This window comes from Hetaerina americana, unplaced genomic scaffold (assembly GCF_022747635.1).
Source record: "Hetaerina americana unplaced genomic scaffold, ioHetAmer1.1.p SCAF_7, whole genome shotgun sequence".
In the NCBI taxonomy this organism is placed as follows: Eukaryota; Metazoa; Arthropoda; class Insecta; order Odonata; family Calopterygidae; genus Hetaerina; species Hetaerina americana.
The window spans coordinates 45986641-46007797 of record NW_027287316.1 but is presented as its reverse complement, the minus strand read 5'-3'; the positions used below and the strand labels follow the sequence as shown (position 1 = coordinate 46007797).

The 21157-nt window shown below is 37.7% G+C and overlaps 1 protein-coding gene across 10 annotated transcripts in view; it reads left to right on the top strand.

Moving 5' to 3' along the window:
- Positions 1–6654: 6654 nt before the first annotated feature.
- scrib (scribble planar cell polarity protein) overlaps positions 6655–21157 on the top strand; it is a 336501-nt gene continuing 321998 nt past the window's right edge. For all 10 annotated transcript variants that reach the window (XR_011702610.1, XR_011702611.1, XM_071595076.1 and 7 more), the window contains exons 1-2: positions 6655–6958; positions 7042–7159. Coding sequence is in view for 8 of the 10 variants with exons in the window: in XM_071595076.1 (XP_071451177.1) it covers positions 6797–6958; positions 7042–7159 (280 nt within the window). In the remaining 2 variants the exon portion in view is untranslated. The remainder of the gene's footprint in view (positions 6959–7041; positions 7160–21157) is intronic.

Here is a 21157-nt window from a genome sequence, read left to right as displayed (position 1 = left end):
AGGACATGCATTTTGGATATAGTTGATTGAGGAAGAGACATGCAGAGCTAAGGTAGGATGAGAGGGCCTAGGATATGCAATTGAAAAGAGGCTCCAGCACTTAGATATGCTGGAAATAGTCATGTTCTGACATCAACTGATGTCTTCATCTATGTGTAGGCACAATTTTGTACAACTTTATTCTTATTTCTTTTCAATTCTTCTTTGCTTTGGTGATATTTCCATCGTGATGGTAATCGATCTTGAATATTGCCCTGTGACTACTAATTTTAAAGCTTTTGAAAATTAGCGGTTAAAAACATTTTTTGTGGAAAACTACTAGATTGTTTCATGTCATTGTTCATATTTGAGGGGTTAGAGAAATAGATTGCCAAGCATTCCTTAGAAAATATTGAATTATTTGATTTCCAAAGTTCATTTTGAACCGTGAGACCCTTGTCAACAGCCAGGCATCTGCTTGAAATAGATCATCTTAAACTCATTCTTGGTATACTATTCTAGTTTCATCTATATATATAAAGGAGAGTGTTTGTTTGTATGTATGTAATTTGTTTACTTTTTTGCTGTCATAGAAACAGTATTTTTCCAACTATGCCAGCAGGATAATTTTGCAAGAACACTATTGTATTCAGAATTGCCGAGATATTATACATGGAATACATCAAGGAAAGTCTTTTGTAGAAGAAAAATGGGCAACTTTGATCCTGAGAATAATATTTATTCATGTGACGCATTGGGCCGAGTCTACACAGTCCATCCTAACAACGCTGTATGTTATTTTTTAAGAATGCTTCTACATACCATTAGAGGACCTCGCTCATCTGCAGAATTAAGAACGGTAAACGGAGAAATATGTGAGACATTCAGAGAAGCTTGCCAGAATTTAGGGTTGCTAGAAGGAGATCAACACTGGGATGACTCATTGCGAGAGGCCAGTTTGATTTCTCTTCCAGGACAAATCCGAATTTTGTTTGCCATCATAATAACCTCCTGTAATCCATCTAACCCAAAAACATTATGGGAAAAATATAAAGAACCAATGAGTGAGGATATACTGGCTAAAGTTCGAAGTGAAAATCCTACATTGGATATTACGTTTAACTCCGACATTTTTAATAAAACTTTGATTATTTTGGAGGAAAAGTGTATCACCATGGTTAACAAGACTTTAGTGGAACTCGGTCTTTTTGCACCTGTACAAGATCAACAGGGTGTATTTTATCCAGATTATATACGTGAAACTAGCAACAATGTCTTAGACTTAGAAGCATACATCGCGGATAAAAAGCCACTTCTTAATGAAGATCAGAAATTCGCGTACGAAACAATAATGGATCAAGTAGATAAACAAGAAGGAGATATCATTTTTCTTGATGCTGCTGGTGGCACGGGAAAAACATTTTCAATTAATTTAGTTCTCGCTGAAATCAGGGTTCATGGAGAAATTGCTCTAGCCGTTGCATCTTCAGGTATTGCATCGACATTAATGGAAGGAGGAAGAACAGCCCACTCTGCCCTTAAGTTGCCACTTAATATTTCCCGACAAGAAAATCCCACATGTCATATAAATAAAACAAGCGGCCAGGCACAAGTTCTTATAGAATGTAAATTGATAGCATGGGATGAGTGTACGATGGCTCATAAAAAATCTCTTGAGGCCCTCAACACAACACTTCAAGATCTTAGAGGAAACTGCAGTTTAATGGGAGGAGTTCTGGTACTTCTGTGTGGAGACTTCCGTCAAACTCTGCCTGTCATTCCAAAATCGACTCCAGCCGATGAAATTTATGCCTGTTTAAAACCTACTGTTCTATGGAATCATGTCCAAGAAATTAGCCTTAAACAAAACATGCGAATCCTCTTAAGAGATGGAAATGCTCAAAATTTTGCAAATAAACTTTTGGAGATTGGAGAAGATAGATTAGTTATTGAAGCATCTGGTATGATAAAATTGTCATCAGATTTATGTGTATCGGTGAAAACTGTCCGCGATATGATACAAACAGTCTATCCTAACGTTAAGCAAAATTATAAACATTTAGAATGGTTGCGAGAAAGAGCCATTCTTGCTCCTAAGAACGATGATGTTAATGAAATTTATAAGGAGATACTAGCCACACTGCCAGGAGACGTGATTGAATATAAATCGGTTGATACCGTAGTGGATGCTGACGAAGCCGTCAATTATCCAACGGAATTCCTAAATTCACTCGATCCAGCTGGATTGCCACAACATCGCCTTATACTTAAAGTAGGATCTCCAATCATTTTATTGCGAAATTTAGATCCACCAAAACTCTGCAATGGGACACGATTGTGTGCGACAAAATTAATGAAAAATATAATCCAGGCAGTCATTTTAACTGGAAAAGGAAAAGGCGAAATAATTTTTATTCCACGGATACCTCTAATCCCAACTGATCTTCCCTTCAACTTTAAAAGATTACAGTTTCCAGTCTGGCTAGCTTTTTCAATCACCATTAATAAATCACAGGGACAGTCTTTAAAGTTTTGTGGTGTTGATCTAAGATCGCCATGTTTTAACCATGGGCAACTTTATGTTGCTTGCTCCAGAGTAGGTTCGCCTAAAAATTTATATATTCTTTCTCCTGGATATGAAACAAAAAATGTAGTTTATAAACAGGTGTTAATTAAATTTGTATGAAGTAGTGTATTATTGTACTTTATAATTTTTTGTTTTTATTTATGTAGTATATTTATATTATTGTTTCCCCCTAACCCGTGCAAAGCCGGGTATTCAGCTAGTAATCATTATATAAGATGATCTTAAGTATTGTTGATAGCAAACAAGCTTCATCAAGATTGGGTCATTTCAAGGCAAGCTGAACATGTTGCCGAGTCACATCATGTTGTAAACAAACAGCTGCTTTAACAGGCATTTTTTTATTGCTCATTTTGCTGTGCCAGAAAGCCTTCCTTCATTAAGATACCTATGAACGTCTCTTTAGCAAGTGAACTTATTTATTTATTAAAAGAGGTGTATTTGTATTTCATAATCTTTTGATCTTAATGCATTAGCAATATAAAATGTATTATAAATACAGCTCTCTCTGTGATTGTTGTTAAATTTGAATCCTAATAAATGCAGTTTTTTTTAGGCGTATGCACTGAATATTGAGGATGTTCAAAATTGTCAGTTTTTGATGACATTATCAGTAATTTTAACATGCTCATTACATTGTGGAATTTCCCAAAACATTTATATTTAAAACACTCATCCCTGCAAAATCATTTAGTCAAAGTTGGCTCTAAATAATAATAATTAAATACCAATGATACATAATTCTTTGACATATTTGCTATTTCCTCAAATTATATAAGTAAACAAATGTTGATATCTTATTGCCTCTTCATAGAGTACGAAGAGCTAAGCGAACCATTGTGACTACTTTTCATTGAAGCAAGCATCATAGTGTGTTGCCAAATATCCTCTGAATGCGTGAGAGAAATTCTAATGACCATTTACCAAGGGCATACATAGACCTAGTCATAGGGTGTAGAGTCCTAGATTCCTCTTATTTTTGTACCACTTTAGGTGTGGTTTGCCAAACTAGGGAACAAAAATCAAATCAATACTAAATGAGAAAACAAAATAAATACATAAGGTAAGAACCTTTTGGTGGAGAGCATAAATTGTGAATAAAGAGCAAAACTTTTCATCAGTTTTAGGTTAATCTTGGGGAGTGAAAGTGGGAGGTAGGGCAACTTCCACTCCAGGGAAGGGTGGTTAAAATTCACCCACAGGTTTATTTATTCTTGAATGATCTATAACAATGCCAACTGCCCATGGGGCTTAGGGATAATGGCAATAGGAAGGAAAATGCTATGTATTGAAATTTTTTAAAAATATGTCCCCTTTATATTATTTGGCTATTGTAATTTGATTAAACAAAAGGATTACTTATTAAAATCCTTTTATGCATAAATGATTTTTATTAATCTTCCTGCTAATATAGTGATCAAATAAATGATAACAAGTCACAACACAACTTCACGAAGGAAATCTGAATAAATATTGATGTCATGTCACATTTCCATGTGAACTGCTTGACTTAGCCAGTCAGCCAAAGAATCAAAATCATTGCTGAGTTCACTGCATATTAGGTGCTAAATTTTGGATTAGAATGAATCACAAGGAAATGAGGGTTTTAAAAAATAGTTTGACAAAGTTACACATTAAAGTTGAAGGTCATGAACCAGAACATACAGAACTCATCACCTGTCCAGGAAATGTTTTAGATCAAGATGAAGAGGCTGTTATGGCATGAAAATAATTGAATTAGATAAAGACATTTTTACACAAGAGGTGATGAATGGTATCTTAAGTAAAAGTAAAGAAAATATTTTATATGGAGCATTGTTTCATTCAAGTAAACCTGTGGAATTTGGTTGTTGGGGCAAGAGAATGAGCATAAATTTGATACTGTAAAGATATGAAGATGGAAAAGAATGGAGCATATAGAATGTAACATAAACAAACCTATGTGAGGCATGGTAGGAGAGGATAGAGAGCTGTTTAGAGAATTGCAAGAAGGTAGCAAAAATGAATGAAGGGTATGAAAGGGATGCAAATGTTGTGGGAATTAGAGAGAGGAAAGGTTGAGGGATGCTGGATGGGATGGTAGACCTGTCAAATTAAAGAATGATTTACTGTAATATAGGGTGTTAGGAAAATGTCTTATATTAGGTAGGGCTGTGGTACTTTGACAGGTAGACTGCTAAGAAAAAGTGCTCAGGATAGTATTGTATTGAGAAATCATTACCATTTAATTAAAAACAAATAATAAGAAATTCTGTGTTAACCTAGCCATTAAAATCTACAAAGAATATTAGTCGAAAGAAAGTTGCAATTCCAGATAACATGTGCAGGGGAAAGGAAGGCAATGAAATGAGGAAGTCTCATTGAGCTTTCACTTCTGCTTAGATTGAACCTGATGGTGTACATGGAAAATTTTATGATAAAACTCCTATGAAATAATTGGGCATATTCTTAGAAAAAGTAAATAATGGAAGAGTGTAATGGTAGGAAACCTGAAAAGTGAGGTTAAGGCTATAGATGATTCATTAGAAACAATTTATGAAAGAGACTACTCTTAAAGTTGCAAAAATAAGAATTAGTCAAGGCACAACATGGAATGTTGGAGTGCCGAAAGTGCAGTTATAATTATAATCTAGTGAAATTATGACATTTCATTGAGAAAAATTCATATGACATTGAATTTTCAAAAAGTAATCAAGTAATAATATAAAAGAAGATGCACTTTATTCATTCATGAGTCATAGGATGTGGAACTATTCCAATAGCCAGAGGGCACATAAACGAAATAAAATATCAACGAAATAAAACCCATTTGATTCTTACTGTATATATTACGATGTAATATATTACATCGTAATATATACAGTAAGAATCACTGGCAGTATATTATTTGTTACAAACAATCAGAATGAATCATAAGTATATCACTAAAACTCATTTGAGATCATGGTATGCTTGATTAAAAGAATAGTTCTTGAATAAAGCTTTAACTTCTGCAGAAGTAGTCCTTTGATGTTTTGGGAGAGGTCATTACATTTTTTTTTAAATGGTCCATAGGGGTCTACGTACATCAGCATTGCAAGTGGATGTAAGAATTTGGATGAATGTGATTTTTAGTTCTAATTTGGACCTACCAATGGTACAAACCATTTGTTGAGTAAAAGTTGAGATGCTTCCTAAAAATATGGCACAGCAAGATCTGAGCAAAGATGGGATGGGAATCTTGTAAGCTTGTGAATGAGGTTACCCAGGACATAGGTACCAAAGAGATATAGACACCAAAAATGGTTTTGTCCCTTTTTTCTTAACAGAAAAGAGCTAATTATTAGTAAAAGAGTATCCCCTGAATCCCATAGCATTTGAGGGACTGCAAATTTTCATAATATATCATAAGGAGGATTACTGTTGTTTGTTATAGTTGAGAAGGTCAATTGAGGCCTTTTTACAAATGAAGTACCTCATACCTTATAAAGATGGGGTACAAATAATGGACTGGTATATTTTAAAGATACAATTAAATATTTTTGTTTGTCAATGTATTTACGAATCACTATTTCAAAATATTTCTGCCTTTGCTCCTTTAAATATCTTTGTCGTCCATTACGAATGTAATTGGCAACATCCGATTTAAATGCTAATGGGATGTTTTATATTATCGATAATTTAAATAGAATCTATTGAAAATTTTAATTCTATTGAATTTAATATTGTTGCTGTAGTTATATACACATAATAAGGTTTTTATATGAGTATTTATCTCGGTAACTTTGAATGTTGCCTCTTTTGAAAGCTTATATTCTAGTCCCATATAATGTTACAAGATGACGTTACAATCACCTATCCAGACATTTAATGTGTATAGTTATACAGTTAGCCTGAAAAAAGTAAATATTTTTTATTAAAAAATGACTTCCTTTAATTATTAATATGTTTTGGCACTTCGGTTGGAATTAGTGAAGGGAATTGTTTTTTAGCAGACATACAGCTTCGTATCACCTGGTGGTTTATTTTTCAACTACTACGTGAAAGCTTTCATGAGCAGTTGAGTTTTGTGCCACCGATTCTCTCGACGTGAGGGGTGATGACGTCACTTATTCAGTTTTCATGTTTAAAACTGAGATGGGTGTTGTGGGTGGTGTGAATTGTGTCTCCGAATTAGGACGATTTTATGTTCCGTCTTAACTCCAATAGTGTACAGTTTGGATAATGCGCTGTTGTGTGTACTCTTAAGGAAATATGTTTCGTTGTATTCCAATTTTTAAAGGCTGCAATCGGCAGATTGAGGCAGTGGATAAGCGTCATTGTTCACTCCCTTCTGTCCCGGAAGATATCATGAGGTATACAAGGAGCCTAGAGGAACTTCTCTTAGACGCTAACCACATACGAGATCTTCCGAAGGTTAGTGAACTATTTTAATCCTATTTTTTGTTGCTTGTTGTTGGTGTAGTGACTTATTATATGTTAATATTACTTTTTTGTAGAACTTCTTTCGCCTCAACCGTCTCAGGAGGCTTGGGCTTAGTGACAACGAAATCAGCAGACTGCCAGCTGATATACAAAATCTTGAAAACCTTGTTGAGCTGGACGTTTCGAGAAATGGTAAGTAGTCACTATTTCATATATATTAGTTAGATGTTTAACTGGGTTAAGCTTTACTCGGAAGTCCATTGTAATTTTCAAGAAGCTGGTATAACATTGTCGCCAATGTCATGCCTATGTTTATAATAAGCTAAGGTTTTTGGATTTGATTTTGTGTTAGTTCTAACCGACTGATGTAACTTGGTGTTTTGTGCAAATCAAGAGGTATTCGACGAAATATCGGACAAATGCTACAAAAAAATCTTCTTAGATTCCGCACGTTATCCTCTCTCGTAGTAATATGCTGGTTTTATTCGGCATTGGTCGAATTCTTGTTCATTTTTGTCTCCATATTAGCCAGTACTTTCAAGTTTCATATGTATCGCCATGAATGCAGTGCTCATTTGTTGTTTTTCTATTGAGTTGGGTGGTCCTTGTTTACAACGTCGGGCAGTTTAGATTGTGTATATATATCTCTAAACTCCAGGCATGTAGTGAACTATAATAATTCGATAATTTTTTAATATTTTGGATTCTGTTAATTGAAATGAGTAACGATGTTGTATTACACCAGTTTCTTTTTAATGAAGCTTTTTCATAGCTCACCGATGAAGAGCTTCCTAAAATCAAAACATCATCATTTAAGAATGGTGTTTGTAAAAAGCCAATGACTGTAATTAAGCTTTTTTAATGATATTTTGTTTGTTCTTCTTAAACGCATCATTTACTGAGGTTTGATGGTTTATTTCAAATCTGCCATCAGATTATTCAGATCAGATGTAACTTGCGATGCTTAGGTTACAGTTAGGGACCGTTCAGAATGTACCTTTAAGTTTGATGAAAACCTCGAAGGAATCAAACTGAATGTTGAAGTTAGTATCATCAGTTGATCGAGTAAGTTAAAGATTTGGGTGGTTTTCTGGTGAAGAGCCGTGTCTGATATTTGGCGCCTTTGACGGCTTTGTGTTTAGCTTGTCATAATTCACTTTTTATTGACAACTTTCATTCTTGAAAACTTATTATTACCATTCAAATATTATAGTATTTCGACTTGCCTTTGATTCTTTATAGATTTGTTAATTTAGATGAGTGATTTCATTTTGTGTTTTGGCTATACTGAACATCCTTTTACTTGGTGGCCTTAGAGCTCATGAAATTTGTAATTGGTTTTCCTGGTGGAATTGCAAATTATATAAGTTTGGTTTTCGTAAATTGTATATTATTTTAGTTAACTCATGCGATTTTGACGTTATTGTTTGCTCCTAGATTATAATTGTTGAGATAAAGTTGAGAAATTCCAAATTTAGAGCTTCATTTGAATGTAGTGTTTATGGTTTGTTGCCGGCTTATCGAATTGTTATTTTCATTTATTTTCGCATGTGCTAACCTCCGTACAATCGTAGGCTTCTACTTCATCCAGATCTTGGATACTGGCATCGTAGCCAGAGTCCATCACCTAATAATACACGTCAGACGTGGGTAATTAGTGGTGAAGTGAAATTCATCGTTTACTGTGGGAGTTGCTGTCGTTCTAACGTTGTTTCTTTGCCATAGTTGTGTTAATTTGGATCAAATTGCTGAATCGAAAATGAGTGGGGTATCAATGCAAGTTCTGACGAAAATAATATTTTTATGAGGGAAAGGAGACTCCGTCCCGAAACCCCTTCATTAAACCTTAAAGAGTTAAGTATATTAATTTTTTTCCCGATTTTCGTTATTCCTATATTGGCTCAGAAGAAACTTAACTTAGGGCAAGCCTTATTCTCGTTGCTTCAAACACTCGCTAGTATCACGAAAAAGGCTGTTGTTTATAATTGCTATCATCCTTTTAATGAACAGATTGCCGAATGTCATCCTGACAAAAAACAATGAATGAATGTAATTCCAGCGCTAGACTTAATCTTATTGTGTAGAATTTTGTATTTTATTTGTATTTAATCTCGAGTTAATCGTTTGAAAAGATGTTTTGGAGGCAACGAAGGGATGTGGAAAATTTTGCTTCGCGTGCCGCTCCAAATCTTCATTTTTCTCCACTAGGTGTCAAGGGGTTGGAAAGAAATCTATGTGAAACCAGCGATTTTCATTCGATTAAAGCGTCTCGGTAAGGTCATGGCGTGACCTTGAGAGGCAGGTAGACGTTACACCTAGATAATAGCGATTCATATGTCAACGAGTGTTATCTAAAACACTTTGACCAGTTAATCGTTGAAAGTTTGCTAAGTGGGACAAACTTAAGATGTCACGGGGCTAGTTGTAATTTTTCGCGGAAAGATGCTGACGATCGGTGAATCATTCATTGCTTCTTGTATTACGTCTCCGTCAATCCTCACTCACGCCCGGTGAAAGCCATTGCCAAGTCCTCGCCGGCATCGTGGAATATAGTAGAACGTGAGTCACACGCAAGGACTGCCGCTTTTGAGGACGGCTAGCCGAGGGAGGGGCCTCTAAAAAGTCTTAACCAATCTGAATTATTATTTTAAACGACCATCCTGCTCAGAAGATAGATATTTTTCCGACACACTGTTTTATTTAATTATTGAGTTATGTAGGACGCGTGAAATGGTACGCATTATCGTATTTGGCAGGCCAGTTTCGAATGTGACGTTCAATGATTTCAGCTGCTGTCATCAGTCGGTATAAGAAAACCGGCACCTTTTTTTTCCCAGCTCCTTTAAATTTGGAATCTGTAAAATATTTTATGCCCTTTGTTTTCTTTCCCCACGAAATTATTGGACATTGCATTTTTACATCTTACTCGGGGTGATACAGTCTCGAATCCTGAGAATATGGCAATTTTCTCACATATCGTGTAAATTACGCGCGAGGTTCTTATTGTTAGTAATATTTAATGAAAATCAAAGGCCTAATCATTCCTTTTTGTAATTAAGATGCCTAAAGTTTGGCTGACACCGGTTTCTCAGCCAAATGTTTTTTTCAAGACGGGTAGAAGTTAGAATCTGAAGAATTTAATCTCACGAAGTTAGAATCTCTAGAGGACATAGAGAAAGACGGAAGACCGGCTTGGAATCTCAGTTATTACTCGTAAATTCATCAGTGTATCTTTTGGTGCCATTAGGTTGCATGTGACACAAGCCATGCATCAGCGTTGTTCTCATTTATGCACTACCGATACACGTTTCATTTCCAATGGAATAAATGACCACTCGATCACGTCCACCTTTCCACATCCTGCCCACAGCCTGTAAATGCAATTCGGTAAAGGCTTGTTTATGGTCTTGAGGTGCCACTTGTTCCTAATTCATAGGGGCCCCAGAAAGGTAAATCGTTCAAATCAATAACATTTTTGAAAGGTTTGGTATTTGCTTCCCTTATCTCATAAGTATCCAAAATCAAAGTACGTCTATTTTCTCAAAAAAATAAGTTTTGAGCCGTACATATCCGCATTAAAGTCTTAATTAATCCTTCCCTATTCTCGTATCCCACAGTTCCGTCCTTTCGTGATGTATTCATTTTGCGGGTAAAGAAATGTGGTGTTAAAGTATCGCTAATTGATAACCATGATCCTCCCGACTATCTGATTCCCGAGTGGTTAGATCTTTGCCCTGACCGGCAGTGACAGTACGAAATTTCTAAGCCGAGTCAGTTTCCGTGTGAAATTCATGTATCAGGGAGTGGGGGGGGGCAGTTCCTTTCCCTGTGCCGGCTATGGTTTCGCAGGAACACCTGGTACCCGAAAAATCACATAGCTTGGGTGGAGCTGCTGTATATCGCTTTCCTCCGTTAGACATTTTCTTTGGCTATAGCTCGTGGTATACAATATTTTCTTTGGGGCGATATATGATCGACTGTTTGGTGTCCTCACCTTATCTCGTTCTACTTTTACACTACTGATTGATTGTGCATGTGCGTTGATTATTATGAATGAGTTGGTGACGTGGTCCCCGGATAATGAAGTCTTTTTTTAATTTGTAAGAATTTTTACTAGTCATATTCCCCGATGAAAGTTGGTCGATAATTGGCTGGGGACAACGCCCCCTCACCCGTCTTGTTATACACTCCTACATTTGTTGTGATGGAATGCCAGATTATATAAAATAAAAACTAATTCGACTTCTTGTTAAGTGCGCGGACAGTAGAACTTCGTTCATTATCCTTCGGTGTTTCACTAATTCGCATGTTAATCCCTTCCTAACCGTGTTGGTTCCGGCTTTTGCGTTGATAAAACAAGGCAAACGTTAAGACGATCATAATTTACCTTTGGAATTTTATTGTTATACGTTTGAGTTACCGTAAGTGTAAGCGGTTTCATACTTTATTTCTCTTGCTGTCTAGTAGTTTTCACGGTTACTGCTACTGTTGAAGCTGAAGTTGTTCCCATTGACAAATAACTTTTTTTAAATTTTTGGACTAAGGAATGCCCTAGTTAGTCAAGATTCCTTATTTTGAGGATAATCAGTTATTTTCTAAACTACTTACTACTTAACTACTCTTAGCAGGCGAATAGGAAGTTGGCAAGTCATGTGGCAAGCTACTGTCTTGGAAAACAAGGAGTCAGACATATTTCTTGTACAAAATGTACTTTTAATGTGCACACAGCATTTCGATTTAAACGTAGAAGCTATACGACCGAATGACCGATGCCTTAGTGAAAGAGAAAGATGACCTAATCGATTACCTCAAGTGACGAGCAGTATGTTTCGTGGAAAAGAAACCAATTTTAATATTTTAAAAAGATGTATTAAGAGGCACTTGAGTTTTTTAGAGTTATAAGTACCACGCATTTAATATCGATTACGGCTTCAACAATTTCATTAATTTTACGCACGTTTAATCGGAATGAATAGAATGATGATTATTATTCCCGTAGTGTAATCGTCTCGAATGCGTCGAGCATTATTTTATACTCTGGGACCGTAATGCTGTAAAACATATGTGTAAAGCTCTCTGTTCATTGTTGTTGTGGTATCACTCCCTGCCACACACCCTAGCGGTGGCACTTAGATGTGTTCGTGAGGAATTAGCCATTTCTAATCCATGCTGGAGAGGATGGATCCGTCTTTTTTCGGAAACGGACGCTATGGTCTCTTGGTTTCTCTCTGTCAAGACTACCTACTATGTCACACGGCCGGGTGCAGCCACACTGGTGCCGCCTTTAAGCCGATCACAGGCACGTAGACGTCCCCATGACGCTCCCGATTTCCTCATCTCACCAACCTCGACGGCCTTCTCCCCCTGCACATTTTTCGAGAGTCCCTCCTCTCTCGCTCTCTATAGCGATGGTGGGAGGTAGGGCGATGTTTTGGAATGCGGTGCCCGCGAGAGGAGTGTGAGGTTATGGCGGGGGAGTGGGAAATGGCAGCAGGAGGAGGGAGAGTAGAGTCATGAGGAGGAGGAGTGCCGCTTCTGCTGTGGAGGAATTCCGTGACATCATCTACTCTCCCTCCACGGCACTCTCCTCTCTTATTCTCCCGCCCCCTCCTACGCACCTGTGCACAAAACTGCTTTCTCTCGCCTTCGTGTACCTTATCGCCGCGGTTCATCCGACCGGATTGGATCTCTCCATTCCCGAGTTCCCCGTTTTCCCATCCGTGCCTCCCACCACACTGCCCGTGCAGCGTTTCGGGCGTGCTAGTCTTTGTGCCGCGTACGCTCCTGGGCCTTAGTGTGTGGTCTGCAAGAAATAGCGTTTACGTCCATACCGATTAGCATTGCCTTTCCCGAATTTGAAATCTTCCCAGTGTAGATCAGGAGCGTGCGTGCTCAGCACGCTGTTCGTGGAGGGACCCTGGGGCAGTGTTCGCCTCCGTGTTCTATGTTCCTCGGCGCGTGTTCTATGTGCTTCCAGTTGAAACTAAGGGGGCGTTTCTCAAAATCCCAATTCGATTTGCAATTTGTCCACAAATAGTCTCAAATTCGATGTAAAACTTTCTAAACCACATCCTGTGAATGCTGGGGAGTGATGAGTGCTATTTAAGATTTTTTTTTATTAGAAGGCTCCAAATGAGCAAGCTACATGGTCTTGTGAGTAGCAGGTTTAAGAAACGGGCCCCAGGTATGCTGCAAATTTTATCAGAAAATGTAATAGCAATCCAATGCTTTCATTGCTTACTCTTGGACATTTTCCCGTGACCTGAGGTACAATATGCAAATAACCGAATACCTGTTATGCCCATGGGTCGATTTCAGTCAAATGGGCGTGATTGAGCCGTCATAATGCAAAATTTAAAGGAAGTATTGACGTTCTGTAGTTTTTGTTTTAATGATTAGTATATGACGTGTTTTGAGGTTTTATCTCTGCGCGTATTTAATGTTGATAGTTCTTTAAAAATAGGACTCAGACTGCGCCCACCCATGATTCGCATATTTAGTTTAACTGTGTAGCTTTATTATATTCGCCTTGGCTCGAACTGCAGGTCTTCGTCGGTTTGTCCAAATAATTGCTCCAATGTTTCTTACATCTTAAGCTGTAAACTGAACGACGAACATCAAATGAATGACAAAGACTTGAAGGGAAACGGCGGTAGTAGGGTTGGTAGACTGGATCCGCCTCCATTATTTCTCGTCTACTCCAATGAAGTATTGGTAGTAGTATTTTTTTTTCTCGTAGGTATTATTGTCCGGAAATGCTCAGTGGGCATTAAAAGTTTCCGAGAGCTTTTCTTGAGTTTACCACAGTGAAAAACATCAGATAGCGCTCGGGATGGAAATAGCTTGGCCTCTTTTAGGAAAATCGAGAGATCGATTGTTTCCCAGGCATTTCATTGAAATCCGGCCGGATAGTTTTGATTCGAAGAGCCTGTAAAATTAGGTAGCGCTAGTCTGTATTGCATTAGGAAATTAAATTTTAAGATCATTTGTGCTGAAATACGAAACATATAAACTGCGTACCATAATGTACACTGAGAAATTCTGCCGGATTAACTGTTATGAACGTATAGAAAGAGAGGAAATAAACAATTTTACTTGCCAGCTATAGTATGCTTTTGTGTCGAGTTAAATATAATTCATTTTCCCCAAAATTAGAACCAAAGAATGGTATGTATTGATCGCTTCAGGTTACGATAAAATTTCAGGATTTTATTCAAAACTGAAGGATACAATAAATTAATATGAAATGCACGTAAATACAATGGAAATTCGTTGTTTCATAAATGTATCGAATCGATTAATGAATATTTGAAAGGCAACACTTGGTTATTCCGCACATTTTTATAAACGACTCAATAATGAATATATTTAATTATAATTGTGATTTTAAAGGAATGAGAAACACAGAATAATGTGTAAAGTGGTCAAGTTTTACGTAATTATGTTGAATACGCAAAAATTCCATCTCTCCAAAGGTGCTCTTACAAAAATTGCTTTCGAAATCTCGCATGAGAATAATACTGCCTTACTTTTGTTTTAGCTATAGTAGTAGGTGAAGCCATGGAAATGTTAAGGAATTGCTATTTCTCCAGTTTCAGACTACATGAAAAATAACTTACTTGCTTCAAGTATTTGGGACACTTCGGTGGTGTTCTTAAAATATGAGAAACTAGATTTATGAAAATCCTTTTATGAGCCGAAGGTGTCATATGGTTATTAAAATACCGAGAATCGGGTGTTAGAATCTGGGAAAAATTTCAAGGTGAAAGAGGCGTGGCTATACCTCGAATATCAAATTAAGACAGATCACTTAATCAGCAGGTAATTTTTCCCTAACTTGGGAAATGGTATAAGAAAACTGACCAGGATTCATTGATCAAATGAGGACACGTATTGTATACGAAAGTGATTCGGAATAAGTATGACAAAAATGCGATGATTATTGTATTTGTGCTAATGCAATTTTATCCAGCGTTACTTACATTTTTATATGCCTGACTTTATCAGAATTAAAATGTTTTTTTAAATCCTTATTATGTGTATTTATCCGAAGCAAAATTTTCTCCATCATTTCTGAGCAGATCTTTAAAAGTTCAAAAATAATTGCAAAATTGTTTGTGTGTGTGTGTTTTTTATGGCAATTGAAGTTTGTGCGATTTTCAAATTTTAAGCCGATTTAGAAAATAAGCTGGCTGAAGAGAAAAGTGAAGTGTTGAATGTGATAAGGCAACAGAGGAAGTGGATGGAGTAGGTATTGGAGGAGGATTGTTGAAGGATGTGAAGGAGGTACTTGGTAAGTGGAGATGGTCGTAAGGAAAGAAAAGGAAATTAAGATATTTCAAGAGGATAGAAAGTATGAGTAGCGGAGGTAGGCAGTAGTTACAGACAGGACTTGTTTCTGTCGTACATAAGTGCTTTCGTTATCTACAAATTTTCGCAATAATTTTTTCAGGAACTCCCAATCCTACCTGTAATTAATAGACTGTAATGCCATAAATCGTGCTTTCAGTGCGGAGTTTGGATTCCCTTCTATTCCGGATTTTACGCGATTAGGTTTGTAATGTAAATGTGGGTATTGGGTGGATGCAGGGTGACTAGGCTAGGCAACAAGTGTTCACTTGGGTCAATTAGTGCCCCAGCTGTGAAAATTGATTATTGTTGCTTACATTATTGTTTTTATTAACTTTAGCCTATCAACACTTTGTCAGAATGGTTTCATTAGCTGCGGAGAAAGATATCACCCTGACAAAAGCCTAAGAGAAATTTCTCTAGACAAAATTATCCCAGCAGGGAAGAAAATCCCTTATCCCGCCATCCAATCACCAGCCCACCCTATCTCACCCTTCTAGCTCATCTTTTCTTTGTAATCCACTTGATACTCCCTCGCCACTCCTTCCCCACTCCTCTCCATTTCTCGCACATATACACGGTGGCATCATCCCACTCGGAGCGTATCTTAGACTTCTCCCTAAAGCTCGCTTTTCCTTCCCTTATCAGCGTTATCGACCCCTCACTTCTGACCCCCCATCTCAGCCCCATACTTTTTTTTCAGTCTGCCCGCACCAACACTCTAGTAGTACTACTTCTGTCTCCTTGACCTTCTCGCTCGTTCAATACTTTCTCATGCCGACCTTCAGCGTTTTCTGCTCCATTCAGCCATCTTTCCGCGTTTTCTTATTTTTCAAGCAATTAAACACGTTCACTCGGCCCGAATGTATATAGTACGGTCCCGGTCGGCATGGTGATACGAGGGTAAATCTAAAGGCTTTGATGAAGGTGCGGGTTTCAGGGAGCTCGGTGTTTGGCCTAAATAAAAATCGCCTTGTGATGTATAACTCATGGGAATGCATTTCAGTTATCAAAACAGTCATTTGAGCTCGTTCCTGATTCCAACTTAACAATGTCACGATGCGTTGAAATCATGAGGTGTTTATTAAGTTTGAACGTTGACTTGTCTTATTCTATTATTATATTGGAAATTGTATTGTCGTTTCATTTTGTACATTTATCATTTCTTTTGTTGTTCATAATTCGAATGCTATCGAGCTTTGATCCTTGCATCCGTTGTGGCAAATTTTGTCGAAAAGAAAATATACAAAACACAGATACGAAACAAAATCTGTTTACTTCGTTCAGCTATCATGTAATCTCAATTGTGACCTTTTAAACATCACGTGTCGTAGGATTGTGAAAATTAAGTGTGAAGCGAGTGGTGCGTATGTAACGATTTCAAAAATTGATATTTGTTTCTTAAGCATATTTCGGATCACTTGTGAAATTTAATACGCATTGATTCTCCATTACGCTATTTTCTAGACAAATGCTACCATAAACTCACATTTAAATCGCAATATTACAGATATTTATTACAGACATTTGATACAGGATCTGATAAAGTGATATTTATTTATTCATTTTATCGGATAAGTATCGTATAAATATAAACTTAATGAATTATTTTGTTAATCTCACCAATTTAATCCACGGGGGATATTTGCTAGGAGAAAATTTCCCTCCAGGAAGAAGGAGAAAGGGAAAGGGGAGTTAATGATTAATGAGGAAGCTCTACTGTCTTCTTCCCTCTTCCTCGTAGAGATCAACCTCACAGTGGCCAAGCCCTCTCTCTCTCGTTGAGTTTATCTGTGATGTAGTTTTTGGGACTCACAACCTGATAAAATACATTTACTTTCAGTGTTTGTTCTTACTTTCATATTTTCAATGATTCCAACTTCAAATTGAATGTTAATCCAATCGTTTCAAATGCTAAGTCATCATTAGTTCCCATTGTTCTTTCTTGTAAACATTTTGGATTTTCGAAAAGTCTGTCTTTCTAGAAGAGTGTGATCTTTTTTGTGATACTACTCTGTGAATAGTTGTAATGTAATTATGAATTGATTTCAAATTTATTTCCCAAACCTTGTGCTCTGTCATCACTGGTCTCACGTTAAACTGACTAGAATGGTGGGCGTTTTTAATGGCCACCCCCGATGTTGAATTATGTGAGCATAAAGCACCCATCGTTTATTCCAATACAACATAGGTACCTATATATTTATTTAGTTTAATCTTCGTAATTTGATTGTATTGAAGGAAAATTCTGATATTACTGTGTTTGTGCAATTGGTATAATTTATTTGGCTTAGTAATTTTTTTTAGATAATATTGGATTTCCTTCTCGTTTGTGGTGGTGGTGAAAAATGCATTTAAATTTCGTACAACGCCCACTAGATTTTGAACCAAGACTGAACCCTTTAAGTCATAATCTGGTGGCATAACACTAGAAGCTTTCAAACACGCCTACATGCATTTTTAGACTGATTTACTGTTTTGCAATGAGAGCTTTTCCTAGATTTTCCATTGCTTTGGGTTGAATTTGCCCATCGTTTCTATTCTGCCTCTTTCTATTTATTTTTCTCGTTTTCTTGACTGTGCAGAGAATATTTTTTTCTTTCCTCGACTCTGATTACCTCTTTGCTCCTTGTTTTTTCACAATGAGTCTTCCCTTTGGTTTTCCTTCCTTTTATTTGCTTTTTCGGTTGTCGTGGTCAACAGTTGCGATGGGAAAATCGACTTTCTTTGTTGGATGGCGGGGTCACGGGGTTACAGATTACGGCGGTGGTGGTACCGTGGTAGAAAGTTTGCGATGCGGATCCATCACCCCCTCTCTCTCTGCCCTAACCGTCACGGTTTGCCGCTAAATATGGCGAATGGTGGAAATGTCATTCCAGTTTCACTCTCTTTCTTTACCGTCACTTCCGTCTGATCCATCCGTTCTTTCTCTGTTCCTTGCCCCAACTGTTTTCAATGCCTTACCCTTCCGCATTTTACCTTCTATTGTGATTTTCATCTCCCTGCAAGGTATCTGACCTCGCCCCCAGACTATGAGAGTGGGATTCTAAAATTTCCAAATTCCTTGGATGTTTTGTCTTACTTTACAAATTTGAAACGACATTTGCTATGTGGTTCAAGAGTTTTCAAGTGTCCATTTTTAAAGATGCGTTCGTTTAATAGTTTCTATCCTAAATTTTGAAAATATTTGAATATCTCTTTGTCCTTAACTGATAATGTTATTTATTTGTAATAAGGGTGGGGTTTTCATTGTCACTACGTTGCAACTATATGCTTTATTTGCTGCTTCAATCATGAGCATATTGGTGATGCTTGGAATAATTCAATCAAATTATGTGGAGACTTGATTTCTTAATTTATTCCTAAATTGATTTGGGTGTTGGGTATTTTCCTACTAAATAAAAACTCTCCGTATCTGTTGATTTGTAGTGATATCCCGTGTATCTGATGTATTTAACTGCACTCTTGGCGTACGGAACGATTTGGTATAATGTGTTTTTATCATGTAATTTCACGGATATCAAAATGATAGCAAAAATGTTTTTTGCTCTTTCCTGATGCTTTTATGATTCCAGTATTCGGCTTTTACTAATAGGTTAAATGATTCTGATAATTTATCTCGTCAAGCTAAACCCTCAATGTCGTCTTCGTTTTTCCGAAACACTTGATGAAATGCCTTCTGGGGTCATTTCTGTGCCCCTCTCTTCTGTAATATATTTTTGTCTTGATTAATTTAAATCTGAATCAAGATAAATTATATTTTCAAGTGCTCTTGTTTGATGATATTTGCGAGCATATGTGCTTCTAAATGTTCTGACTACCTTAATTGTTCCATTTTCCTTAAAACTGATCAAGACTTATACTCAAAATGAAAGTCAAAGTGTGCTCTAGCGCGATGCCGCAGAAATGGAAATGACTGCGCCCCCACCCCCTTTTCGTCTCTCACCGTGTCGTCGTCTGCCGTTCATGTCATCCTTCCGTTTCAGCGCCTCTCTCTCTCTCCGTCCCCTCCCCCTTTCCGCCACCGCCGCTCACAACCTTCCTCGCTCCGAGCCACACGCACCATCTCCCCGCGTACCCTCAACCCCCTCCCCCACTTCTGTGCCACCCCCCCGACCGCGCAAATTTTCCGCTTTAGGCGCCGTCGTCCGTGGCGACCCGATCCCCTCGCCCCCCCCCTTCCGTCGGTGCCCTCTTGTGTGTGCCAGAAAGCCAACTCACGCCCCGCCAAAGAGCGCCAGAGAGATAGCAGCATGCGAGTGACCGCGTTCGGAACGGCCGTCAAATACCCCCATCGTGTGTGGTGCGGCCGTCGAGCTCTTGTGTCCTCAATTGTCATTGGAGAGACATGAAACTGTCCGCCCGTCCTCGGTGAAGGGATGTGCGATGTTCGCACTGTGGCATGGTTTACGGTGTAAATTGAGTATTACAAAAGTGTCGATGTATCGATGTCGCAACGCATAGTACCAGGCACACGTAAAAGTAACCTCGTAGCCGATAGATTTTCATCTTAACGAATGTCAAAACTAAGAGTAAGGCCAGTGGTGTCGGCATGTTACAATCTGCCCTCATTATTATAGTTTACTGTGACCAAAGTTGAAATCAGAACGCGTTCAATACAACTACATTGATAATGTAATATTGGAAATAAAAGTTGAACTGTTTTCTCTCTCTCTCTGCTAGCCCGACCCGAAGGATTTTTGGTGGACAAACTGAAATCACTGGATGACAACTACTTTGTTGGCTTTGTTGGCAACGCAAAAAGTAAAGTTTTTAGGGGGAATCCTATATGTTCACGCCTGTTTAGTAGGAGTTAAATTAGGGTAAAAAATTTTAAATTGGAGGAAAAAATCTAATAGGAGTTAAATAGTCGACATAGTATTTCCCGTCACATTAATATGACAACATAACATTTAAGTTTACGTCACAGTTGCTCAGAGCTGTCGGTCTTAGGCGACGAACGTACTCGTTTACACCGTTGAAGAAATCTTATTTGTGGGAAGGTTAGATTTTTTATTAGGTAGGATAGGGTGGAGGGAAACCCAGCGTCGGTCTTAGTTTAACAATTTCAGGAACTTCTTATCTGACGGGTAGAGAATGTACAATGCCCGAAACCCTTTTAACGGTACGCTCAAGGATTTGCAATTTTGCGATTTGTTTTATTTTATTTCCTTTTAAATTTGACGCCTTAGGCACTGATGGTTTATTAGCAGTCTGACCCAAATAGCCATCTGTTGATTCTCCTATAAAAGAAAACAACAAACCGCTCGTTTACCTCTCAAAACCATTGAAACGTCGGCTTCTGCTGAGATACTAACCTGGATCGTTTTAAGGTTCTATAATTTGAGGGCTGCTTACCTGAAACCCCAAAGTAAATATTTAATAAAATTTTAAAATCACCTGTGATCATGATATTGATGCCATATGCCCTTATTACACATCAAATTCTACTCTAATCTTTCCATTATAAAAAACCATAAACACAGTAGGTAGAGCTCTCCTAATTTTAAGTCCAACCGCTTGTGTAATTCGCGAATCGGAGTAGGGGAACCAGCGTCTCTCCCTTTTCCGCATGCGGTTGTCCAGGATAATCTAGAACAGGAAGAACCGCGCAGCTCGGGTCTTAAGGTGCCCATAGGCACTGCCAAGAATCGAACCCATATCCTTCCTAATTTTATTTATATATATCCTGCAAGCCACCGCTAGTGTGTGTGGCAGGGGGTGAATACACTCCAGAATAATTTTACCCGAACATGACCCTAACGCGGACGAACGATGTAATTATGATCTCCCAACGTTCGTGGAAAAAATGACATCTTAAATCTATCTGTTCTACTTTTA